At 30.3% G+C, this 27,572-nt stretch overlaps 2 protein-coding genes, 1 long non-coding RNA gene and 1 pseudogene across 3 annotated transcripts; 1 reads left to right on the top strand and 3 right to left on the bottom strand.

Moving 5' to 3' along the window:
- The first annotated feature begins 564 nt into the window (after positions 1–564).
- Positions 565–3,044, top strand: LOC131174400 (uncharacterized). The gene is made up of 2 exons (XR_009144666.1): positions 565–749; positions 2,352–3,044. It is a non-coding gene; the product is annotated as an uncharacterized LOC131174400 (long non-coding RNA).
- LOC110637872 (LEAF RUST 10 DISEASE-RESISTANCE LOCUS RECEPTOR-LIKE PROTEIN KINASE-like 2.1) lies at positions 2,182–6,450 on the bottom strand. The gene is made up of 3 exons (XM_021788241.2): positions 5,555–6,450; positions 3,555–3,587; positions 2,182–3,469 (listed from the first exon to the last, which is right to left on the bottom strand). The coding sequence occupies exons 1-3, from the start codon at positions 6,387–6,389 to the stop codon at positions 2,277–2,279; spliced, it is 2,061 nt and encodes a 686-aa protein (XP_021643933.2). The 5' UTR covers positions 6,390–6,450; the 3' UTR covers positions 2,182–2,276.
- A 1,930-nt stretch (positions 6,451–8,380) lies between these two features.
- LOC110637885 (LEAF RUST 10 DISEASE-RESISTANCE LOCUS RECEPTOR-LIKE PROTEIN KINASE-like 2.1) lies at positions 8,381–13,287 on the bottom strand (annotated as a pseudogene).
- Positions 13,288–18,776: 5,489 nt separating this feature from the next.
- On the bottom strand, positions 18,777–21,771 carry LOC110637849 (LEAF RUST 10 DISEASE-RESISTANCE LOCUS RECEPTOR-LIKE PROTEIN KINASE-like 2.1). The gene is made up of 3 exons (XM_021788204.2): positions 20,890–21,771; positions 20,379–20,411; positions 18,777–20,292 (listed from the first exon to the last, which is right to left on the bottom strand). Exons 1-3 carry the CDS (start codon positions 21,710–21,712, stop codon positions 19,142–19,144), a joined length of 2,007 nt encoding a protein of 668 aa, XP_021643896.2. The 5' UTR covers positions 21,713–21,771; the 3' UTR covers positions 18,777–19,141.
- Between the last annotated feature and the right edge of the window lie 5,801 nt (positions 21,772–27,572).

Genomic DNA, 27,572 nt, shown 5'->3' with positions numbered 1-27,572 from the left:
AAAAATAATTTTTTATTTTAAAAAATAAAAATTATTTTTTTAAAAATAATTTAATTTTCTCTTAAATTAAGAAAATATTTTTTTATTAATTTTTTAAGTAATCTAAATATTAAAAAATATAAAAAATATTTTTCACAAAACAAATAAGTCTAAATTAAATGAAATAATTTGTGAATAAGAAGTGAGATTTTAACTTATCATTTTGAATGATAATAATTGCAATTGAATATATATATTTTTTTAATTTTTAATTAGAACTATTCCTTTTTTTTTTTTAATTTCATTTGACAATTTGGCGCATCCTAGTCAAGAAGATCTAAAATTTATAATTTAAATTAAAAAAATTAAAAATAATAGAATATAATTACAAAGAATACTAAAATTTATGAGTGTTTTTTTTCTTTGTCAGAGATACATTTTGTTGAGGGGCTCGAATTCAGTATTACTCAGAATGAACGATATCTTAACCATTAGGCAAAGCTTGAGCCGACAAATTTATGAGCTTTTTCAATTATTATAATCCTGCAACAATGGATTTAAATTGCGGTTATAAATAGTGTTATTTTCATTCAAGGAAAAAAAAAAAAGGTAATAGTTTGGCCAATATTCGTTTAATTTTTAATGGATTGTTTGGGCTGAAGGCCCATGATCCATTCCAGATCCCCTTGCCTAAGTCGCTACTCCGCCTGCAACAAGTGCTAGTGGGCACAAAAATGGAGTTCGCAAGCAGATTGGTCACGTGGCTATCGGTAATCTATTTCTCTCTTTTCTATTCGTATATTTGTGCATGTCAAGATAAAATTACAGTGATATTGGGTATGTTTCAGTTTTAGCTGAAGAAAGAATTTTTTTTTCCCATTGATGAAAATTTATTTCATATTCACAGAAGTTAATTTAGGGATTTTGTTCTGTTCAGTCTGTACTGCTTATTAGGTAAATTTTGCTTCGAGGTTGATGCGGTATTTAGTACCTTCTTCTGCCAGAAGTTCTCAATTCCTAATTGTGTTGTCTATATGATGCAAGATAGCTTAGACAATTTAAAGATCGTCATGTACTTAACTGCTGTCTTGTAATTTGCAAATTGTAAAGAAAGAGAGAGTGTTGTGCAAGTGGTTAGGGTCTGGCAGAGTTAGAGTTTGAGAACAGAAATATGGGGATTACAAAATTTTAGGTGCTGATGTCCTCCAAACAAAGCTATCGATGTGAGCTTGTATTCTATTATTTATTCCAAAAACAGAACAGTGAATACTAAAACTCAAACCTCTGCTATGCAATTATGTTGATCGTAATTCACACATCGAACAATACAAGATCCTGGGTTCAAATTCATCCGTACACCAAATACTAGTGAAAGTTTATTAATTATTGTTATTATTTGGGGGGTTTCAATTATCCTAGGATAAATAAATTTCTGTTGAAATCCAAAATAATGGTTTCTTGCTAGCTCATTTTGGATAACTATATGTTTTGGAAATCATTTTCCTCCTAAAAAGTGGTCCAGTGGTGTTTAATTTGGTGCATTACACTGTGAGAGAAATGCAATGATGAAAATACTATCTTCCTAATCCTTTCCTTTGATTTTGAAGCAAGTGTATTATGAGGTTGATTTGACCAATAAATTTTGGAGAAATTAAATATAGCAATATTTATAAATTTTGTTCTTATAAATTTGGGTCTTAAGAACAAAATTGAAACTCGTATTTTTAGTTTTAGAACTCCAAAAAAAGGCTAGCCTGGGGGCAATATAAGGGCAAAATTTTCATATACGGCTTGATGTAATGACCAAGAATGAATTTTATTATCTCTAACAGATATAGCCCCTAGGCTGGTATTTTTTTGGAGGGAGTTTAGCCCAACATTTCTGGCTGATAAGTATTATTAATATTAGCAAGATATATATACTTAACCTTACCATGTTCGCAACAAGATTGCTTGCTCCTTGTCCAGTAGGGAGGTGACAATAGTATAAAACCTAGCATGATTTATCACATTTAAATTCTTATAGTCTGAAATAAGCTCGTATGAGATCTTGGATTGTTTTCATTCACGAGCATGGGTGTTGATGGTTATGCGAAAGCTAGACTCATTCCTTTGCTATCCCAAAACCAAAAATATGGGATTTCTATATATTAATTTGTATATTGAATCTGATTGTCAGAAGTGTAAAGGATCTTATGTAAATTGGAAGATAACAGTAGTCTTATTTAAGCTCTTAGAAACACCAGATAAATCCATGTTTTTCATCTCAAATCCTAAAGTTGCATATTAATAACCAGTTACAGTTTTGAATTGGGTGCTAATTCAACTTCAGTTAATGACAAAACCACCTCTGCATTGCTTTGTGACCACAGATGTGCTGTTGTGGAGTGCTTCAGGGGTGTAGCTGTAGAAAGTAACAAAGGTTTTGGTGGAATTTGCAAGCATTGAAGACCACCTTCCAGCATCTCTAAGACCTTTGTCATTGATGGTCTATCTGAGGGATTGGTTTGAATGCACCAAAAACCCACAATGTACATCTTTCTGGTGATTATCTCTGCTTCCTCGACTGTTATATTCTCATCAAGAATAGAATTCTGCCCCAATTCAAGATGCTTATAAATCCAATCCGGAAAATACATTTCGCTGCTTTGAGATGCTCCAACATCAATATTGTTTCTTCCTCCAAACATTTCAAGAATCATCATTCCATAACTATACACATCAGACTTGTAAGAAACTCTACCAAAGCTTCTCATGAATACTTCTGGAGCTATATATCCTGGAGTCCCTCTCGCACCCAGCACTGAGACTATACTTTCCTTTCTCTTGCATAGCTTTGCAAGACCAAAGTCTGAGATTTTTGGGCAAAAATCTTCATCTAGGAGAACATTTTGAGGTTTTATGTCAAAATGCACGATCCTGGTATTACAACCACGATGTAAGTATTCTAGACCTCTAGCAATGCCAATTGCAATATCATGTAATATTTTCTGCTCTAACCGGCATTTGTTATGCTCAGAACATTGATCATTTATGAACTTATCTAGAGATCCATTTGGCATGTATTCATAGATCAATGCTCTTTTAGTCCTTCCGTAGCAAAATCCCAAAAGGGAAACTATGTTTACATGGGAGGTTCTACTAATACTTGCAACTTCGTTAATAAATTCTTCTCCATTAGGTGTAGCCTTATTTAGGACTTTTACTGCAACAAAACGACCATCTGGTAACTTTCCTTTGTAGACACCTCCAAATCCCCCTTCACCTAGCTTATACTCGAATGAGTTTGTCATTTTCTCTATATCTGAATATGAATATTGCTTTGGCATGAGACAATTATAGTTCATAATGAATGCCTCTATCTTTTCTTCTTGTTTTGCATTCTTCCATTGCAATGTCATTGTTTTGTCACTGCAAATTACTTGCCTTTTGAAACAATAGTAGCATCCTAAAAAAATGGGGATAGCAGTGGCAGCTGCCATTGCAATCCCTGTAATGGCACAAATATTGCTATGTTATTAATATTGCTCAAAATTAAAGAAATTCTAATGTGTGTTGTAGAAGAGCATAATTACCTATTTTAAGTGAAACTTTACGAGATTTGCCCCCTGCAATTATCATGAGATCCAAAAAGATTAATCATACGTGAATGACCATTTTAAAATAAATTTGCAATGAAAGAGTCGTATGCATCTAAGATAAGAGTTGCAGAGATGAGAATGTTAAGGTAGATGAGTGGCCATACTAGACTAGATAAAGTCCGTAATGAAAGTATTAGAGAAAAGGTAGGAGTGGTGCCAATTGAAGATAAGTTGAGAGAAGGGAGATTAAGGTGGTTTGGTCATGTGAAGCGTAGACATACGGAGGCTCCAGTTAGACAAGTAGAGCACATTAGGTTAGAGGATAGAAAGAAAAAAAGGGGTAGACCTAAATTGACTTGGAGGAGAGTAGTACAACATGACTTAGAAGCATTACACATTTCTGAGGATTTAACCCAAAATCGTTCAGAGTGGAAAAAGCGAATCCATATAGCCGACCCCAAATTTTAGGGATAAAGGCTTAGTTGAGTTGAGTTGAGTTGAGTTTTTTTTTTCGGTGCTTCAAAATATATACATTGGAAATTCCTAAAATAGATAGAGGCTGCCTGGTTTTGAATTCTTGATCTTTTGCACCACACGACAAATATTTGATCGCTGGACTACTAGAATAGTGACAGGCATGTATGCTTAAAACTTTAAAATTGTTAATATAGCACATATTTGATTCACAAAATTTTTCATATTATCACCTAATGTGGTATGTTTAATTGTAAACGACTTTAAAAAAAAAAATCTCTTAATTATATTTTAAAATTATCAAATATTATTTATAGCTTAAAAATTAAAAAGGGAACGGGAAAAATATGTATCTTATCATTGTCTTCTCCCTCTATTTTTCCCCTCCATTCTCCCTTTATTTATAAAATACATATCACGTGAACAATTTTCAGTTAGAGAGTTTTTGAACCAAAGTGTGCTTTGATAAATAACAAAAACCTACGAGTGTAGTTTAAAAAATTAGAAATCCTAAATTTTAGATTCAACGGCTAGCTTTCATTGATAAAAAAAAGTCATTAAACTAAAGAATGATAATAGTAATAAAAAAAAAACTATTTTTGCATAATTTTTATAAAATATATATACACAGTTACGCACACACACTCTTATAGGCAACGCACGCTAGCTCATAACAATCATGAAAATAATGATTAAGATATGCATGGAAGATAATGAACATTTACTCATAAAAACAAAAAATTTGTTTGTAATTTTTTTTTTGTCAACTTTTTATCTATCATTTTGCTAATATTAAATAACAATGAATTATTGGCAGCAGAGACAATTAGTCGATTTTTTTTTTATTTTTTTTTATGAATGAATATCATATTTGTTAAAATTCATTAAACATATTTATTTATTATTAATTTTATATCGATAATATAAAAAATTATGTTTTCTATATAATATTACACCATTTTTATGTAATTATATATTTTTATATAATATTAATAATATTTGATTTAAAATTAATAATAAATAAATATATTTAATAAATCTTAATAAATACCACGAAAGATTTTTTTTTTTGGTAGAATATAGTTTGTTAACAAACCCAAGCAGGCTTTTAAGTTTCACAAATTATCAAATGTTCTCTCCCTCAGTAGATTGGAATGGATCACAGTCTTTATCTAACTTACATAATTAATGGAATTAATGTAATTAATGTTTGTTTACTAAGTCCAGCGTAATTGAAGAGTTTTACCAATCAAACTAATAGTTCTCGCCTAATTGTTAATTGGGTCGTTGGATGGAAAAACCTAGTCAAGGATGAAGGATGCCATGCCCGAGATCAAAGTTTAGTGATACCTAATTCTGAAGCACCTAGTCTTTGGAAAGTGCACATGGTTCGTTCAGAGTATTCAGAAAAGTATTTCTATCCAGTTTGTAGCCCCCATGAGAATAATGGCTATACCTAAACCCAAGCAGTCTATTGCGTGATATATTTCGAGAAAAAACAAATAGAAAAGAAGACACACCTGATGATGATTCGGGTTGATTTGTTGTAGATCGTCCACAATTGTACTGCTCAGACTCAGTCTGATTAGTGCAATAACAAGCAAATGAATTAGTAGTTGTGTTGTAACCACACGACCCACCGGAAATTTTACACGTCTCGCAAACGGAATTGTTTGCTTGCCATTGCAATCCAAAACCTTGCTCTAGAGCTGTAACCAAATTCTCCTCGTTTAGACTTATTAGACTATTCTCTAAAGAGTTAATAGCTGATTCAGTTGCTGGAACGACAACGCTATTGTTGCACGACCTCAGGAGATTGATTATTGTAGAATTACCTAGATCAATGTTCCTCGTCCCGTAGAAACCATTGATATCCGTGTCGTTTAATTTACATGTAAACTGAGGAGAAAACCCTGCAATGCCAATCGTGGTTGAAGGGGAGGAGCAACCGTAATATAGAGTTACATTCTGAATATCAGAAGCATAGCTGAAATGGACAAAATCCAAAGTGGTGTTGATAAGGAGGTTAGGACAGATGCTTCCTATGTAATCTGTTCTGGCAACCGTAAGATTCTTTGCCACGCTATCGATTTCAAGCACTTGGTAAGTTAAATTCTTGATGGTGATCACGGCCGTTTGGTCAATGCAATTAAGCCTAAAGTTGGGGTTGCCACAATAATCAGGTCGGTTCAAACCCCAGAAAGGATAGCCAATATTTGTAATGTTTCCGCACTGAAATGTTGAGCTGCAGTTTTGATATCGCTCATCATTGGCAGACACAAACGAAGGAGGGCAGAGGAAGATTATTGTCATGATTAAAATCAAAGGCATAGTTGGGAAGAGAAGGGGTTCCATTTCCAAAGAGATGAGGAGGAGATTGTAGGCACAATATTCAGATGCTGGGCAGATGAAGTAAATTGACTTCTATCCCATAAAATTGGTCTAAGGGAGAAGCATCCTAGCTAGAGATCCATTATGTCACAATTTACAACTGGCTTCCTAGCTAAACTACAAACCATATTTACAAAATGTTAAATAAAATTAAATTATTTAATTAAAGAGACCAAATCAAATCCAGCTTAAATTTATAGTTTGATTTGATTTTTAAACTCGATTAGTATACAATATTTTAAAAATGTAATGACTTAATTAAATAAAAAAAATAACAATTATATATATGCAAAACGGCTTTTGAATTTATTTTAACTAGTCCACCCGCGCACCATAATTTAAACTTTTTATTTCTAATTTTTATTTAACCTAAATCAAATCAACTTCCATTAGTTAAATTATTTATTTTTTTATATATTGATTAAAAATTTATTTATTATATTAATTTGTGTACCAATACATAATGATTTAATAATATTTTATTTAAATCAAAATAACTAACCAAATAAAATTTTAAAGCAATATTTTACCTATTAAGTAATTAAATTCGGTTTGTTTTGAATTTTTTTAAAATACTGATTTAATTGATTTAGTTTGATTTTAATTAAATTAAATTCACTTTTAAAATAAAATTTCAAATATTTTATATTTTTTAAAATTTTAAATATTTTATATTTACTAATAATTAAAAAATAAGTTAAAAATAAATTTTAAATTTTTTATATTTTTAAATAAAATTATTATACGTATATATATGATGTCTTTTTTTTTAGTAAATTATAACCATAATCCTTAAAATAATTGAATGATAATAAAAATTAATTTATTATTAAAAATTATTAAATTTAATAAAAAATTACGATCGATCAATAAATGTAAACTTTTTATGAATATTTTATATTATTTTCTTAAATTGATTTTAAATAATAATTTGAGATATAAAAAACCAATTTATAGTATTGTATTCTCACCCAAAAAACTAAAAATCTAAAAAAAAAAATTATAAATTACTCTTATAAATCTCAAATGATATATATATATATATAAAAGCCTTTTGTATAATGACAAATTAAAATCTATTAAAAAAATAATTTTTTTTTACAATCAAAACCTTTAAATATAAATATATATAATTTATTAAAATTAAATTTCAAATATTTTATCTTTTTTAAATTTTAAATGTTTTATATTTTTAAATAAAATTATTATTTAAAATTATTTAATAGTATTAATTATAATAATAATAATTAAAAAAATAAAATAAAGTGAAATTTAAAATTATTATTTATTAATATATCAAGTGTCATCTTAATGTTGAAGTCAAAGTCATGGGTCAAATTTTTGTTAAAAATTTTAAGTTTATATATAATAAAAATAAACAAAATTATTTTAAAATTAATTATTTGAAAAGTTTTCAAATCAAATTGAGTCATTCTCATTAATTATATATCAAATTATATAATTCAATGTGGTTCAGAGAATAAAATGTGCGACTTTTTCACGCGGTCCTGCAGGCTTGATTGATGGACAAAGTTTGAGATTTATTTTCCCTATGGAATAATTTACACAATGGGTTGACTGACTCTCCCTCTTTTTCACAAACTTCTCATCCTACGCAGCAAAATTTGAACTTACGACCTGGAAATATAAATCTTAAATTTTTAGGGCTGAAATGTCTTATAAGGAAACAATTGACTTATGAATTAAATTAATAAAATTGAAAGCATAAACACAATTGCCAAAAGCGGCCATAGTTTAGAATTTATTTGCTCATATTAATTCTAAAATGTTAAAATATATATATAAATCAAATTTAAGCATCGATTCATTTAAAATCTCATATAAATAGACCAATAAGTTTTAGTTTGTTAATCTCAGAGCATTCTGCAGAGCTGTGAGGGTTTAGATTCACTTAGTTGCTCCTTGTCCACAAGGGGGTAACGATAGTGTAAGACCTAGAGTGATATGTTGCACTTAAATTCGTATAGCCTGAAATAAGTTGGTATGGAATCTTTGATTGTTTTCATCTCGCCAGCATGGGTGCTGACGGTCACTGGAAAGGTAGGCTTATTCCTTTGATATCCCAAAACCAAAAATATGGGATTTCTATATATTAATTTGTATATCGGATCTGATTGTCTGAAATTTAAAGGATTGGTTTGAATGCTCCACAAACCCACAATGTTTATCCTTCTTGATACTACTCGCCTAACAATATCCAATAAGATATCTAGTGCGGCAGTAAAAAATGACAAAATTCGTCAAAACCGAATCGGAGATTGCTTGGTTATCTAATCTGAGCAGTCTCGAGCCTAACAAGAGATGGTTTGACCTAGACCGGACAAACAGAGTAACAATGCTCACCCAACAAGCTGAGCAAAATCCATACTAAGCAATATCAAAATCATTATATAATAAAGACAGATTTCTAGCAGATTTTTAGGAGACAATCTCATAATGATAACCCAAAATCACTTTTGTAATTGAAATAACAATTATTTTTCTAACAAAAGCCTATAAATATCAGAAAAGGACCAAAGAGAATGTAGGCATACTTACTATCTCAAATCAACTCTGTATCTCTTATCACTTTTCGTAGTGGCCGCATCACTTCTGATGACTGTCTCTTCTTCCTCGATTGTTATGTTCTCATCAAGAATAGAATTCTGCCCCGATTCAAGGTGCTTATAAATCCATTCCGGAAAATACATTTCACTGCTCTGAGATGCTCGAACATTAATATTGTTTCTTCCTCCAAACATTTCAAGAATCATCATTCCATAACTATACACATCAGACTTGCAAGAAACCCCACCAAAGTTTCTCATGAATACTTCAGGAGCTATATATCCAGGAGTCCCTCTCACACCCAGCATTGAGACTGTACTTTCCTTTCTCTTGCATTGCTTTGCAAGACCAAAGTCTCAGATATTTGGACAAAACATTGTGGTTTTATGTCAAAATGCACAATCCTGGTATCACAACCACGATGTAAGTATTCTAGACCTCTAGCAATGCCAATTGCAATATCATATAATATTTTCTGGTCTAACTGGCATTTGTTATTGTTGGTATTTGAAAGAAGATAAAACAAGAAACTAAAACTGTATAAGTTACAGAAATGGAGAGGAGAAAACAGAGTTAAGTTGTAGGAATATGAATATTTCTCACTCTTACTCATTCCCATTCATTTCCAGTAACATATATAAAGAGAACATCAAGTACATTACTGTATTACATCAGCTTTACCATAGCCTCTTTATAAGCTTTTCTACCTACTAAAACAGGCAGTCATACTTCTAAAACCAAAAAGCTAGACTAAGTACAATAATCAAAAAACCAAATCCTGCATAGTGTGACAGCAAAATGTCACAACCTTCACCACTCCTCCTTGGCATTTTTGCTGGAAACACCAAGGCCACTCTTTAATGTTTCAAATTTCAGAAAATCAAACTTAGATGCAAGAGAGTTGGGCCACCAGTTCTCCTTTCCATAAATTCCAAGAGAATACGCCACTGCTGGATGAAAACCTCCTCCTTTAGAGTAACTCTTCATCAAGACCATACTAAGATTTCTTCATATGACTTTCTTCCAAGTTCTTTTTTTGCTCTTCCTTCAACAATAAAAAAAACTTACAAATAATAGATCAAGGCCCTCAACCAAATCTCTTTGCAGTTTTTGGACTTGCTAAGGTCCCTCAAAGGACTTTTCTGTAGATTATGGACATGCAGAGGTCCCTTCCAACATAATTTTGCAGTTTTTTGGACATGTCGGTCCCTTCAATCTCAGCAGTTTAAAGACTTGATGGTTTCTTCAATATTTTCAGTTTTAAGACTTGTTGGTCTCTCAAAGTTTATACAATTTATAGACATGCAATGGTCTCTCCAACATGATTTTTTTTTTTTCCAGTTAAGAGACTTGCTGGTCTTCCCATGATAAGAAAATTCAAAGCTTTTCACCCTTGAGAATGGAGCAAATGGTGCTTGAATAAGCCACCATTGTTGAAGTAAGAGACTCAAACAATAAATCAACATAACAGAAAACAAAGATTCAATGTCTCTTAAAATAAAACCTCCCTCTCTTAAAATAACAAGGAAGACACACTTTAAGTCTCAAAAACATAAAACACATGTTTCTCAAAAATTTCTTGCACATAACTTTGTAAAAGACTTCTTTTTCTTTTTTAATAATAAAAAGCATATTTTTCTGTTACAAGAATTTGAGTTAAGAAGACACAAATGAACAATAATGTGGAAGCCATGCTTCTACTTGAAACTCACACTCTTTCTTTTTTCTTTTTCTCTCTTTCTCATATTTGAATGGACCCTAAGAGAAAAGTTCTTGTTTTTCCTCTCAAACTCATAGTCCCTCAAAGATCATTTAGTTCTGATACCACTTGTTGGTATTTGAAAGAAGATAAACAAGACACAAGAAACTAAAACTGCATAAGTTACAGAAATGGAAAGGAGAAAATAGAGTTAAGTTGCAGAAATATGAATATTTCTCACTCTCACTCATTCTCATTCATTTCCAGCAATGTATATAAAGAGAACATCAAGTACATTACTGTTTTATATCAGCTTTACCATACCTTCTTTATAAGCTTTTCTACCTACTAAAACAGGCAGCCATACTTCTAAAACCAAAAAGCTAGACTAAGTACAATAATCAAAAACCCAAATCCTGCATAGTGTGACAGCAAAATGTCACAACCTTCATCAGTTATGCTCAGAACATTGATCATTTATGAATTTATCTAGAGATCCATTTGGCATGTATTCATAGATCAATGCTCTTTTAGTCCTTTCGTAGCAAAACCCCAAAAGAGAAGCTATGTTTAAATGGGAAGTTCTACTAATACTTGCAACTTCATTAATAAATTCGTCTCCATCAGCTGTAGACTTATTTAGGACTCTTACCGCAACAAAACGACTATCTGTAACTTTCTTTTGTAGACACCTCCAAATTCGACTTCACCTAGCTTATGCTTGAATGAGTATGTCATTTTTTCTATATCTGAATATGAATACTGCTTTGGCTTGAGACGATGGTAAGAGTAACAACCTGATAAAAGGTACAAAGCAGCCATGACAAACTCCAAGACAACAAGAAGCAAAACCAGCAAAACGAGCAAAACAAGCAGCCAAACATAACAAAACAAAAAAAAAACAGAGCAGCAGAGTAAGAACAAAAAAAATTGCAGCTGATGGTAACAAAACAGCTCGCACCAGCAAAGCGAAAAATGCATAAACTAGCGCACACCAGCAACCTTCTAAACAGACACTTGACCATGGACTAGTGTTATGAGCGGCTTATATGCTCGAACTTTAAAATTGTTAATGAAGCATATAATTGGTTCAAAGAATTTTTTAAATTAGTAGTTAACAACTAATTGAAAATAACGGACGTAATATCGTCTAATAAGAAAAGAAAAAAAGACATGCCAGATCATTGTATTGGCCGGTAGCATCCTAGAATTTTCCCCGTTAGTAGTTACATACTCTTTTTTTGTCAAAGTTTTCTCATTAACATCTCAAACCCCTAACTCTTCTCGTTATTATTAGGTTCTGTTTTATGGAACAACCTCCTTAATCACGACACTCCGTGGATCTACGTTCTGCCACAAATTAAGTTCTTCTTTTGTTTCTTCATTACTTGATAATGAGCATCTTTCAATTGAACTTTTGTTTTTGTTTATACTGTTATCTACAAGAGATTTTGGATCTGTCATCATTTTGAGAATAAGAATTGAGATGGTTATAATCGCATTTCAACAATTCACAAAAGGAATAAAGATGTTTCAAATTTGGATTCATTGGCAAATTTTTATTCCGCTGGAAGAGTAAGAAAATGCTCATTTACCCTTTGTTTAGAATGTAAAATTTTATAAAAATTAAATTCAATTGTTTTTTTTATTAATTTTTATATTTGAAATAGAAAGAATTTAATTCTTTTTAATTTAAATTTTAAAAAAAAATAAAATTCACATATGATTATGTGAAAATTCTTTTGAATTTTTTTTCTTGCAAATGATTTATTTCAAAATCATACATTTTCTAATATATAGTAATTCACCAAATGCTATAGTTTTTGTTTTCTTGAATTCATATACACTTTGCTTTAGGTTGCAACGTTGTTGTAGGTAAATTTTATTGATCGGCAGCTGCCAGGTTCTTGCATTAATAGTTGAATTTATTGAGGTGGTACTCCAGGCTCAATACAATAATCTCCCAGAAGGGACAGCTGATGATTCGGGTTGATTTGTTGTAGATACTCCACGATTGAACTGCTTCCCACTGCAATCCAAAACCTTGTTCTAGAGCTATAACCAAATTTCCCTCGGTTAGACTTAGACTGTTCTCTAAAGTCTGAACAGCTGATTGAGTTACTGGAACGAATGTTACCCCAAGAGATTGATTATTGTAGAATTACCTATGTCTCCGTTCCTTGTCCCGTACCATTGCTATCGGTGCCATTTAGTTTACAAGAAAACTGAGGGAAAACCCTGAAATTGCAATTGAGGTTGAAGGCCCGGAACAACCGTAGTATAGAGTTACATTCTGAATATCAGAAGCATAGCTGAAATAGATGAAATCCAAAGTGGTGTTGATAAGCAGACGTTAGGACAGATTCCATTTATGTAATCTGTTCTAGCAACCTTTAGATTCTGTGCCTCGCTATCGATTTCAAGCACTTGGTAAGTTATGTTCTTGATGGTGATCACCGCCTATTGATCAGTGCAATCAAGCCAGAAGTTGGGGATGCCACAATAATCAGGTCGATTCAAACCCCAGAAAGGATAGCCAATAAATAATGTTTCCGCCTTCAAATGATGCGCTGCAGTTTTGATATCGCTCGTCATTGGCAGACAAACGAAGGATGGCAGAGAAAGATTTTAGTCATGATTAAAATCAAAAGACATACTTGGAAAGAGATACGGTTCCATTTTCAGAGAGAGGGAGGAGGTTGTAGACACTATATTCAGATGCTTGACTTCTAAGGATTGTACTCCCTCCGATCCACTTTTATCCGTCATTTGATAAAATTAAGGAATATTAATTAAGTTTTTCAAATTTTATCATCTCACTAAATATAAAAATTATTTTTATAATTTCTTAAAATTCATCTTATCACATTTCTATCTCTTCTTCAATCATTTTAGCAGTGTCACCTTAAATTGAAATAATTAAATAAGATAATAGTAATTCAATCAAATACTTCCTTAATTATCACATGAAAACCTTAAAAAACATGTTAAAAATGTAAGGAAGAGGATAAATTTGGTCTAATGAAGAATAGTCCTGGCTATAGATTCATTAAATCACAATTTCCAACCAGCTTCCTAGTTAAACTGCAAACCATATTTACATAATGCTAAATAGAATTAAGTTATTTAATTAAAGAAACCAAACCAAATCAAGATTAAATATTATAGTTTGATTTGATTTTTAAAATGGTTTAGTATAGAATGTTTTAAAAATATAATCACTTAATTAGATAAAAATAACAATTACATATTCAAACAGTGACTAAGGTAGAAATTTAGATTAGTGGAGCTCAATTAAAATATATTATTTGTTAATAAATCACTCGCTTAGTTATTGATTGAATAAATTGATTGACTAATAGTGATAATTTTGTAATAGTTAACTAATAGAATCATTTTATAACCATAACAAAAAAAATTTTAAACTCCGCTTAAGTAGTTTGCGCTTTGCCGATCCCAAGCCTGGATAAAGGAGGAGGATTGCGGTTGGTAACAACCAGCATAAAAATTTCGTCACACCTTATGATATGGATTCAAATGATATAAACATTAGGGCGTCCTCTACTTACGACGCGCTACATCAAAGCCTGGGTGTAGTGAGAAATATGCAAGGGTGTCGGGCGTTCACTGAAAGCAACGCGCCATGCGAGCTCCCGAGTATGGTGTTAAGTGAGCAAGGGTTCCCACATCATGGACGGGTGTGGGTAAAGAAGTTAGTCCATAGGATAGATAGTAGAACAGATAGTGGAACAGAACACAAGATAGACATAGAAAACAATAGAAGATATCATAGAAGGAGACAAATTAGGAAGGAACAGGATAGGAGGAGGATCAGGGTTGGTACTTGGAATATTGGATCACTTACAAGAAAATTAATAGAGCTTATGGATACCTTGGAAAGGAGAAGAGTGAATATTGCTTGCATTTAGAAGACTAAATGGGTAGAAGAGAAAAGCAAGGAAGTGGGTAATTCAGGGTACAAACTGTGGTTTATCGGAAAGGAAAGAAATAAGAACGGAGTGGGTATAATCATAGACAGGACATTGAAAGACGCTGTAATAGCTGTGAAAAGAGTAGGAGATAGAATTATACTAGTAAAGCTAGTACTAGAAGAAGAAACAATAAATGTAGTTAGTGCTTATGCCCCACAAATAGGACTAGATAGTTAGAGTAAACAAAGGTTTTGGGAAGATATGAATGATTTAATGCAAAGCATACAGAATGAAGAAAATGTTTTCATTGGTGGAGATTTGAATGGACATGTAGGAAGTGATATGCAAGGTTATGAGAATGTTCATGGAGGTTTTGGTTTTAGCAGTCAAAATGAGGGGAGAAAAAGCATCATGGATTTTGCTATGGCATATGACCTAATGCTAGCAAATACCTACTTTATAAAAAGAGAGTCACATTTAGTGACTTTCAAAAGTGGGCAACATAGAAGCCAAATCAACTTCCTCTTAACCAGGAAGACAAATAGAGCTCTATACAAGGATTGCAAGGTCATTCTAGGAGAGACTTTAACAAGTCAACATCAGTTAGTGGTCTTGGATGTCAAGTTTAGGAACAATTCAAGTAAGGTCAGAAGAAATAATGTGGCTCGAACAAAGTGGTGGGAGTTCAAAGGAGTAAAGCAAGTGAAGTTCAAAAATGAGCTTCTCGAGTCCGAAGCATGGAAGCTGGATATGGAGGCAAATGATATGTGGATACAGATGGCATCAAAGATTAAAGAAGTAGCTAGAAAAGTACTTGGAGAGTCTAAAGAACATGGACCACCCTCAAAAGGAAGATGGTGGTGGAATAAGGAAGTACAAAAGGCAGTGAAGAGAAAAAGGGAACAGTATAAGAAATTACCTAAATGTGATAATAATGAGAAATATGAACAGTATAAGATAGCAAAAAAATAGGCAAAAAAGGCAGTTAGTCAAGTAAGAGCACATGCCTTTAAAAAGTTATATGAAAAACTTAAAACTAAAGAAGGAGAGAAAGATATTTATAGATTAGTAAGGAGGAGAGAAAGGAAATGTCAAGATCTCAATCAAGTTAGGTGCATTAAGGATAAAGAAAGAAAAGTGTTGGTGAAAGATGAGGACATTTAAGAAAGATGGAGAAATTATTTTAATGATCTCTTTAATAATAGTCAAAATGGTAATAGTGTAAATATAGACTATAGAAGAATAGAAAAGAATGTGAATTATACTAGAAGGATTAGATCTTTAGAAGTAATGGAAGCACTTAAGAGAATGAAAGTGGGTAAAGCCTGTGGACCCAATGGAATACCAATTGAAGTGTGGAAGTGTTTGGGAGATATGAGAGTGGCATGGTTAACTAAATTATTTAATAAGATTCTAAACTCAAAGAAAATGCCTGATGAATGGAGGAGGAGTATTTTAGTACCTATTTTTAAAAATAAGGGAGACATACAGAGTTGCTCGAATTATAGAAGAATTAAACTCATGAGCCATACTATGAAGTTGTGGGAGAGAGTTGTAGAGCATCGACTACGCCATGATTCTTCTATCTCTCTCAATCAATTTGGCTTCATACCCGGTCGTTCAACTATGGAAGCAATCTTTCTCATTAGAAGCTTGATGGAGAAATATAGAGATGTGAAGAAAGATATATACATGATTTTTATTGATTTGAAGAAGACTTATGATAGTGTTCCAAGAGATGTCTTATGGAGTGTGTTAGAACAAAAAAGGGTATCTATTAGGTACATACAAGTATTGAAAGATATATATGAAGGAGCAACTACTATTGTGAGCACAGTGGGAGGGGACACAAGAGATTTTTTGATCTCAATTGGATTACACCAAGGATCAGCTATAAGCCCTTACCTTTTTACATTAGTTTTAGATGAATTGACAAAATATATACAAGAGAGTATTCATTGGTGCATGATGTTTGCGGATGATATTGTTTTGATAGATGAGACGCGAGAAGGAGTCAATATAAAGCTAGAGCTTTGGAGAAGTACTCTAGAGTTAAAGGGCTTTAAGTTAAGTAGAACGAAGACAGAATACATGTATTGCAAGTTCAGTGAAGGCCAAACTGGTGATAGGGAAGGAGTTAGTTTGGATGGAGTGGTAGTATCCCAAAGTAATCACTTTAAATACCTCGGCTCAGTCCTTCAAGTAGATGGGGGATGTGAGAAGGATGTTAGTCATAGGATTAAAGCAGGATGGTTGAAGTGGAGACATGCCACGGGAGTTTTATGTGATCGCAAGATTCCCAATAAGTTGAAAAGAAAATTTTACCATACAGCCATACGACCGGCTATATTATATGGTATTGAGTGTTGGACACTGAAGGAGTCATATGCGTCTAAGATGAGAGTTGCAGAGATGAGAATGTTAAGGTGGATGAGTGGCCATACTAAACTAGATAAAGTCCGTAGTGAGAGTATTAGAGAAAAGGTAGGAGTGGTGCCAATTGAGGATAAGTTGAGAGAAGGGAGATTGAGGTAATTTGGTCATGTAAAGCGTAGATATACAAAGGCTCCAGTTAGACAAGTAGAGCACATTAGGTTAGAGGATAGAAAGAAAAAAAGGAGTAGACCTAAATTGACTTGGAGGAGAGTAGTACAACATGACCTAGAAGCATTACACATTTCTGAGGATTTAACCCAAAATCGTTTAGAGTGGAGAAAGCAAATTTATATAGCTGACCCCAAATTTTTGAGATAAAAGCTTAGTTGAGTTGAGTTGAGTTGAGTTGAGTTAACAAAATTTTTTTAATAAATATAATGAAAAAAAAAATAATTTAATTTTTTTTAAATTAATTTGTTAAAAATTAATTAGAATTGCTATTAGTTCAAAAATATAATGAATGATAAATATCATTAATTATTAAACCTAAAACATATTGATGAGCTAATATTAAAAAACTTATTCAATTTATCTTAATTTTTTTTTAATTTTGAAAAGTAAATTCAATTAAAATTATAGATTAAGCAAAATAAATGACATGGTTTAACTTGTAATATCATGAAAGATTTTTTTTTTTAATTTGAATATGAAGACATTTTAATAAGAAAAAAAAATTAAAATAACAATGGGATTACAAGAAGAAAACTACTAATGTTTTAAATTGATATAAAAAATGATCAGAGAATTATGTTAAATTTTTTTTTTATGATATTGTTCAATAATTTAAATTTTAAAGAGTAGAAACCGATAATTACGAATTTGATAGATGAGAAAAATGATAAAATGAAAGTGATTGAAAATACTAGACCAAGAGGTAATAATGATTTAGATTTTTTTTTTTTTTTTTGTAAATGAGAAGATTTATATTTCACTGGCATATTATTTTTTTAATAAAGAATTTGAAATTTTTTTATAAAATTATTATTAAATTACTTGAAGTTTTAAAACTATCAAGAATCTTATACTCATCAAAATTTAATATAGTAATAGATTTCTTTTTTGAAAAATATATCATTAAACCCTTGAAAATTTTCAAAATTTCAGGGGAGCTCTAAGTGACTCTGTCACCATATATAAAACGTTTTTTTATTTGATTTTAATTTATTATAAAAATCGACAAAATTGTTTTAAAATTAATTATTTGAAGATTTTTCATATCATATTGAGTCATTTTCATTAATTATATATCAAATTATGCAATTCAATTTGATTCATGGTATAAATGTCTGACTTTTTAACATGGTCCTGTAAGGCATTAGTGCTAGACAAAGTTGAGATTTTTGTTTTTTTTTTTTTAATCATGGAATGATTTACACAATCTTTTCATAAGCTTCTCATCCTATACAACGAAATTTGAACTTGAGACATGGAAATATAAATCTTAAATTTTTAGAGCTGAAAAGTGTCATTAGGATACAATTTACTTATGAATTAAATTGATAAAACTGAAAGCATAGACACGATTGCCAAAAACGAATATAGTTTAGATTTATTTGCACATATTAACCCTAAAATGCTACTATATATAATATCATATTTAAATATCGATTCATTTAAAATCCCATATAAATAGAGCTTTGACTAATTTTTATTCTTTCACGAATCTATTAACTGCTAACAAATACAGTTGACATAGGAATAGGAAACTACTACGAGTAAATAATCTCCTCTCCCTGTAACTGAGTTAAATTACGATCATCAAAATTTTCACATCACTCCAGCAACTTTAATATACAGAGAAATAACAGAGCCTATGCTTCAAATACTTCTTTAGCTTTAGAATTCACCTCCATAAGGGTGAGGGCTAGTCAGGTATGTCTACCATGCTACCTTATTCGAACATAACAACTATAGTTATTACATGAGCTATTTTGGCCACCAACAAAATCTTTCCTCTTGAGTCTTGATGTTGAGATTTTGAATTTGCTGAAAATATGACAGGTTTTTATATTACCCGTTACACTTCTAAACTGATGATGCCTCCAACGTTTAGGTTTCAGCTAATGACATAACTTTTCCTTTCATTCTTCTGTGATCATATTTTCTGGTGCTGATGATGCAACGGAAGAGTACTGCAGTGGTGTGCTTGAAACAAACAGGAGAGGCTTCGGTGGAATTTGCAGGGATTGAACATTAACTTCCAACATCTCTAATACCTTTGTCATTGAAGGTCTATCTGATGGATTTGTCTGAATGCACCACAAGCCCACTATGATCATCCTTCTTATCGTTTCTTCTTCTTCTGTTGTTATGTTTCTATGAAGTCTAGAAATCTCTCCTGATTCAATGTGTTTATATATCCAATTTGGGAAGTATATATCGCTGGTGTCAGAAACTCCTGCTTCAGTGTTGTTTTTTCCTCCAAAGATTTCAATAATCATCATTCCATAACTATACACATCAGACTTATACGAAACCCCTCCATAGCTTCTCATGAATACTTCTGGAGCTATATACCCAGCTGTCCCTCTCGCACCCAACATCGACACCATACTTTCCTTTCCCTTGCATAATTTTGCAAGACCAAAATCAGAGATTTTAGGACAAAAATTTTCATCTAGAAGAATGTTATGAGGTTTTATGTCAAAATGCACAATCCTTGTATTACAACCTCTATGCAAATACTCTAAACCTCTAGCAGTGCCAATTGCAATGTCATATAACATTTTCCACCCTAAATCACAGTTATCATGCTGAGATCCTGGATCATTTATGAACTTATCTAAAGATCCATTGGGCATGTATTTATAGATCAAAGCTCTTCTAGTCCTCTCATAGCAAAACCCTAAAAGAGTAACTATATTTACATGGGAAGTTCTACTAATGCTTCCAACTTCATTAATGAATTCTTCCCCCTCACCTGTAGACTTGCTTAGAACTTTTATGGCCACAAAGCGACCATCTGGTAATTTTCCTTTGTATACACCTCCAAATCCTCCTTCACCTAGCTTATGGATGAATGAGTTGGTCATTTTCTTTATATCTGCGTATGAATATCGCTTTGGCATGAGAGAAGGATAGTTCATAATAAATGCCTCTATCTTTTCATCTTCTTTACTATTTTCCCACAACAATGTCTTTACTTTGTCACTGCAAAATCCTCGTCTTCTAATAAAACAATAGTAGCATCCAATACAAACAATGACAATAGTAGTGGCTGCTATAGCAAGTCCTGGAATGAATCAGATTTTCGTGTTACTAACCCTGCATAAAATTAAAGCTAAAATATGTCTAAAAATTGTTGGTAAAGAACCTGACCTATTCCCAGCGAAGTTCGATTAGATTTGCCCCCTGCAAGAATCATGAGAAACATGAATGACTCATTGAAATTATATTCAGTTGGGAGATATTTCCACCTAACCAAAAGCACTCTAAGACATGCCTTATGTTGATTATCTTAATTGATATCGCTCAAGTATGAATTAACCGTGATTTGAATAGACTATATGGACATGCAGATCATTGGCTCAAACAATCCAACACTGTAAATGAAGCAGCTGAGTGACAGGGAAACCAGAATACAATTTGACCACGATTTCTATTTAGTTCAATTTTATGTATCACCAGGAATACAACTACCTTTGCAGACTTGTTATGATTGCTTAAGAGCCATAAGGGCAAGTAACAAATGAATTTAACATTTACAGCACCCAGAAAGCAACAATCGAAATCCAAAAACGTTCAAGAGACAAACAAAGGAAGGTTTATCAAATGAAGACTTAATATTCCTGTAGATAAATTTCAGGAAAGAAGCCAGAACAGAGCATACCATCTTTGGCTGAGGATGTTGCACAGGTGAACGGATAACGCTGGCCAGGACAATAACAAGTAAATGCACTTGCAGTGGAGTTGTAACCACACAGCCCACCGGACAATTCACATGATTTACACAAGGTATCATTTGCAGTCCACTGCAACCCAAAACCCTGTTCAAGAACTTCAACCAAATTCTCCTCTATTGGATTGCTCTCTATGCGTTGAACAACTGATTGATTTGCAGGAACAATAAGACGACTGCCGCACGTTCTCAAGTAAGTGCTAATTACGGTGGGAAAGCTATCTGCGTGCCTTGTCAAATAAAAATTTTGGCTATTGACGCTGCTTAAGTTGCAAGAAAACGGAGAGGAAAACCCTGGAGTTGTGGGAAATGACATGTTGGTGTTGGGGCAGCCATAGAACAGAGTTATATTCTGAATATCAGCAGCATAAGTGAAAAGATTGGGGTCCAAAGTGGTGTTGGAAAGGACACTGGGACAGAGATTTGCTATGTAATCTGCTCTGGCAACTGTGAGAGTCTGTGACTGGCTATTGATCTTAAGGACTTGGTAAGTTAAATTCATGATTGTGATCTCTGCCGCTTGGCCTTTGCAATTAAGCTGGAACCCCAAGTGGCCACAGTAACTTGGCTGATTGGATCCCCAGAAAGGATAGGCAACACCCGAAAGGTTTCCGCACTGAAATGAGGAGCTGCAGTTTCTGCTTTGCTCATCAGCTTGGGCAAACACACGGGTCGGATTACGAATATTTAAGATTATGGTCATGAATATGAATATGAAGAACACAGCCATGGCCTGGAGGAGATTGGGCTGCATTGAAAGAGAGAGAGAGAAGAAGTATAAATGATTCACTAAAAATTAGGGATGTATATTTTAGAATTTTCTGGAAGGGTGAGATAGAGTCAAATATATAAGGTGCGACTATAAAGATTTCTATCTTATATAAAAATGAGGATTCCTGAATTTTATATAATCCCTTTAATTAATTTTAAACACATCTCCATATAAATATTTAAAATTATTTATAAATCAATTTGATCCTAATTAAGAGGGCTAGAATGGTTTTTCTATATCTTAATTACATTAATTAAAAATTAATTAAAAAATTGCTATTATGTAATGACATAATAACCTTTAGTGTTTTTTCTTTTTTAATGGGGCAATATTTTAAGATGACATTTAAAAGTTAAAGTTTATCTTGATTATAGAACAATATTTAATTACAATAATTATTCTCAATGTAATAATTTTGTAAAATTCAATGACTATTAGTGTTGCATTAATATATTGCAGCACTCATCATCTATTCATATTTGTTAATGCAAATCATGTTTTTTATACTAACTTTTCGTAAGCTGAAAATTTTGAGCATTAGAAAACTTCCTTTCCTATTATTTTAACTTGTTTTATTTTGCATCATTCATAATGCAAATAAGATAGGAAAATAAAAAGGATGGTTTTTTTTTAATTAATATTAATAAAATAAAATATTAATTTTATAATTAACTTAAATTATTATTAGGATTAGAATAACTAATTATAATAAATTTATAGTATTTTATTATAAGATAATCCAAATCCAAATCCAAGAAAAAGAATCAAGTGAAAAATTAGCTGCATTTGAGGAAATCCAACATCCAATAATTATATTTTATTAACATAAGAATAATAATTATTAATGTAACACCCCAAAAAAATTTTAAATTATGAACATTTTTGGTATTTTAATTTTATTTAAATTTTAGGAATTTTTTTAGATTTTTTTTTTTAAAAAAAATTTTCGATTTTTTTAAAAAAAAACTTTGATGATTTAAAAAAAAATTAAATTTAAACACAAACAAAAAAAAAAAAAATATATTTGAGTTTTTTTTTTTTTTTTTTTTTTTTTTTTTTTTTTTTTTTTTTTTTTTTTGTCGTCCTGAATAAAAAAAAAAATTCAAAATTTTGTATTCATCAAATCGATCGATCGACGAGGACGATCGATCGGACCGGCCCGACCCTTTCTTTTCCTTTTTTTTTTTTTCCCCCCCCTCTCCCCTCTCTCTGTCTCTCTCTCTCTCTCCTCTCCGCCCCCTCCCCTCCCCCCCCTCCCCTCCCGCCTCCTCCCCCCCCCCACCCCGCCCCTCCCCCCCCCCCCCCCCCCCGCGCGCTCCCCGCGCGCGCGCGCCGCTCGCCTCCCGCTCTCCCGCGCGGCCCCTTCTCCCCCGCTATCCTGATCCGTCTCTACCAATACCAATTCTCTACGGTCTTGTGTCTAAAATAATCAACTCATCAAGCATCCCACAATGACACCATCCAATCCATTTTTTAGCTTTTTTTTTCCTTTTTTTTTTTTTTTTGTTTTTTTTTTTTTTTTTTTTTTAGATTAAAAAGTGAATCCAGACAAAAGAAGGCGAAAACCGAGACTTTCCGACTTTTCCTTCAAATTTTTCATTTTTAATTTTTCGATTTTTTTTTTTTTTTTTTTTTTTTTTTTTTTTTTAAAAATTTTTTAAATTAAAAAAAAAAAAAAAAAAAAAAAAAAAAAAAATTAAAAATTGTGTATGTATGTATATAGGTATGGTATTCATGAATTTGTAAAATTGATTCGCACGCATTAATCCGGCCCGACGAATTGGCTACTATTCTTCAATTTGAGCGTTGAAAGTTTTCCCCCCCTTGTGTCGGCGTCGTCCCCCCCGAAAAAGCGTGTTTTTTCAAAAAAAAAAAAGGACAAAATTAATAAATAAATTTTAAAAAAAATAAAAAGGAAATAAAATTAATAAAATTAGTTTAAAAAATTAAAATTTTTTTTTTTTTTGCAATAGCTTTATTAAAATTTTTTTTTTTTTTTTTTTTTTTTTTTTTTTTTTTTATTTGTTTTTTTTTTTTTTTTATTTAATTTTTTGAAAAATGAATGAAATTTGAATGATTATGGATGATGATGAGAGAGATTATGATGAGATGATGTGTGATATGAGTGATATGATATGATGTGTGATATAGTATATGTGAATATTTTTTTGTTTTTTTGTATTGTTTTGTGTGTTGTTTTATTTCTTTTTTGGTTTTTTGTTTGATTTTTTTGTATTTTTTTTTTTTATTGTTTTTTTTTTTTTTTGTTTATTTTTTATTTTTTTAAATATAATGTAATATAATTCGAATTATTTTAATAATTTTTTTCTTAATTAATCGTAGTTGTAATATTATTTATATTATTTTATGAATTTTAATTTATATTATTATATTATTATATGTATATGTTATATATATATATGTATATAATATATATGCATATATATATGTATGCATATTGTTGCATATGTATATGTGTTATTATGTAATGGATGTTGTGCAGTGTGTGTGGTGTGGTGGTGGTGTGGGGTGGGTGCGTTGTGGTGGTGGTGTGACTATGGTGGGGACGGGTGGATGCGGCTGAGGACGTCGCGGAGTAGTAGAGTGATTAGAAGTAATTAGTGAGTATTTGCGGAATTCGATTATTTTGAATTTTAAGATTTATTTAATTATGTGGTTTTGTTTTTGATTAATTTTATGATTGAGATTCATGAGTATTATGATGTGATGATTGATATTTTATGATTATGATTGTGATATGATTATGTGTGATGATATTTTTTTGATGATTTGATGTTATGATTTTTTTTTTTTTGATTTTTATTTGATTTTTTTTTTTTTTTTTTAATTTTTTATTTTATTATATAATTATTTTTTATAATTTTTTATATTTTTTTTTTTTTTTTATTTTTTTTTTTTTTTTTTTTTTTTTTTTTTTTTATTTTTTTTTTTTTTTTTTAATTTTTTTTTTTTTTTTTTTATTTTTTTTTTTTTTTTTTATTTTTTATTTTTATTTATTATTTATTTTATTATTGTTATATTATTATTATTTATAATGATATGATGATTTGATGATTTGATTGTTTGATGATGTGGATTTGATTTATTATTTTTTGATATGATTGAGAGAATGGTGAGCTGAGGAGTTGTGGAGTATTTGGAAAGTCCATTTTGTTCAAAAATTTTCTGGGAAAGTTCCCCATTTGGTAGTTTTTAAAAATTTTGGTATTGAATAATTAATTGGATTGGGAAAGGGGGGGTTAATTTATGGTAATGTTAAAGGTCTTAGGCTTTAATCTAATTCTTCGTTATGTTTAATCTCGTTATAAATATATTAAGAATATTTAATAATATAATTAAATTAATTAATATATTATTATTATATATTATATATATTTATATATTATTATTATTATATATAATATATATATATATATATATATATATATATATATATATATATATATATATATATATATATATATGCTAACTCTATTTATAATTGCCTCTTAAAATTTATCAGTGAATAAATAGTAGGGTGTATGTTCAGTCAGCTTGATTTGGTAATATGAAGCCGAAAATTTTGACATTATACTAGATGGTTGAACTTATCAACTAGATACATTGAATTTTAACTATATATTCAATAAATAAATAAATAAATACAATGGGTCATGATATATCAAACAAGGGCAAAACTCTTAACAAGAAAAAAGCTCCAGATTTTTTTTTTTAATCTCATCTTAATAAATTGAATTAAATTATTTAATATATTGAATTAAAATTTTTAAATCAGTTTGATTCGGTCAGTTATTTCAAATTTAAATCAAATTATACTAACCCCTAATGAATAGTATACAATTTTTATACGTAATTCAATTAGAGACATAAAATAGCAAATCATATTTTAATTATAGATATAAAATAATTTTGGCATATATAAATTCAACTATATCATGTAATTATATTAGTTATACATACATTAATTTATAAATTTATAAATTTAAGCGTATATTACAACAATTAAGTATACATACATACATTAACATTTATAAATTTAAGCATATATTACAATAATTAAGTATAAATCAAATTTAATTTAATTGAATCATATATGGTTCTATATTTGTAAATTTGAAGCATATCTTATATAAAATTATGATTCAATTAGAGATATTAATTTTTTTCGACATATATGAATTGAACTAAATTTTAAAATTATATTAGTTATGCACACATTTATTTTTAATATATTCACATGTGTATATTTATACATTTATCCTTAATTCATATTTTCTTAATATATTCAAACGAGTATTTAATTAGTACCATTGAATAAGTAGTTTCCCATTTTCTCCATTTAATGTATTAAGGTTATAATTGTAATTTTATTTAATTTTAATACATTAATAGACACTTAAAAACTAAAAATTATGAAATTTCAACGGATCAATTTAATCTATTTAACATCCCTCAATATTTAATTTGACTTCTCGTATATGCTCGAATTTATATTATATTCATCCAATAGCTAATGGCCTGAGTTCAAATTGACCGTCAAGAGAATAGTCTATTCTGCCAAATAACTATTATTACATTTTTTTAATTATATTTAATATCACTTGAATAATAATTCATCAGAATTCATATAATATTAAATTTAGAACTTTATTGTGTCTACGACACTACTGAATTGATCATCTAATTACTTTTTTTCTATTAAAATATACTTATTTTTATTTTTATATAAATTAAAAAATATAATTAATTAAAGTAATAAATTTTATTTTATCTTTCTTAATACATCCTCCATGTATATTATTTCATTGAAAATTTAATATGCCCGAATACACCATTTCATATTTGAATTTAAAAAAAAAAATTATTATAGCACCCTAAACTTTTAAAACATTTCATTACACTCCAATCGTGCTGACACAATAATCAATGAGATGTTTTACAAGTTTAAAGCACTGTGAGAGTTTTTTTATAAAGTTTATGGTAAACTTGTGTATTCAGTTATTAAATAACTCATATTATTAAATTATTCTTGAAATTAATGAATTTAACTTTTCAATACATATTAGACAGGGATATATTAGTAAGCTAAAAAATATACTACTTAAAAAAATAACTTATAATTTGGGACAACTAAAAAAAAATAATAAGTTTATCATTGCATAATAGAGAGAGTATTAAAATTGTGAAAATTTAAATGGCATACTTAATATAAACTCGATCTGTTAATGAACTTTAACTCAATGGCATGAAGCTATGAATTCTTGAGTTTGAATTATAGTCAGAATCAATCATATATATATATAAGAGTTTGATTTTTATATAAACAGAACTTAACAATTCATAAATTAAATATTTATATTAAAATGTGCATAGAAAAATTTTTTCTAACTCATTTTTATATAAAGTCTAACTTAAAGAGTCACACCCAAGTTTGAAATGGACAAGGTTCCAACCATCATTGTTTGTTAGACTACGAAATCGGAACAAAAAATAGTGAATTAGTTAAGGGCCTGTTTGGTGTTGTTATTGAAATTACTGTTAAGAAAATTATTTTTTTAAATATACTAGTAAGAGAGTATTAAAAAATAATTTAAATTAAATTTGATAAATTTTAGTCATAAGAATACTAAAATAATAAAATATTTTTTTTCAACAGCATCTAATATAGTATTTTTATTCAAAAAAGTAATTTTGGCTCCAAAACACAATGCAAAATAGGCATTAAGTCGTTATTCAGGCTCCGTTTATTTTATAAAAAATATTTTCTACATTTTTTGGTATTTGGGGCTCTCAAAAAAATCGGTCAATTGAAAATATTTTC

The sequence above is a fragment of the Hevea brasiliensis genome, chromosome 16, assembly GCF_030052815.1.
Source record: "Hevea brasiliensis isolate MT/VB/25A 57/8 chromosome 16, ASM3005281v1, whole genome shotgun sequence".
Taxonomy (NCBI): domain Eukaryota; kingdom Viridiplantae; phylum Streptophyta; class Magnoliopsida; order Malpighiales; family Euphorbiaceae; genus Hevea; species Hevea brasiliensis.
Note: the sequence above shows the minus strand (reverse complement) of the source record. Positions and strands in the feature narration are given on the sequence as shown.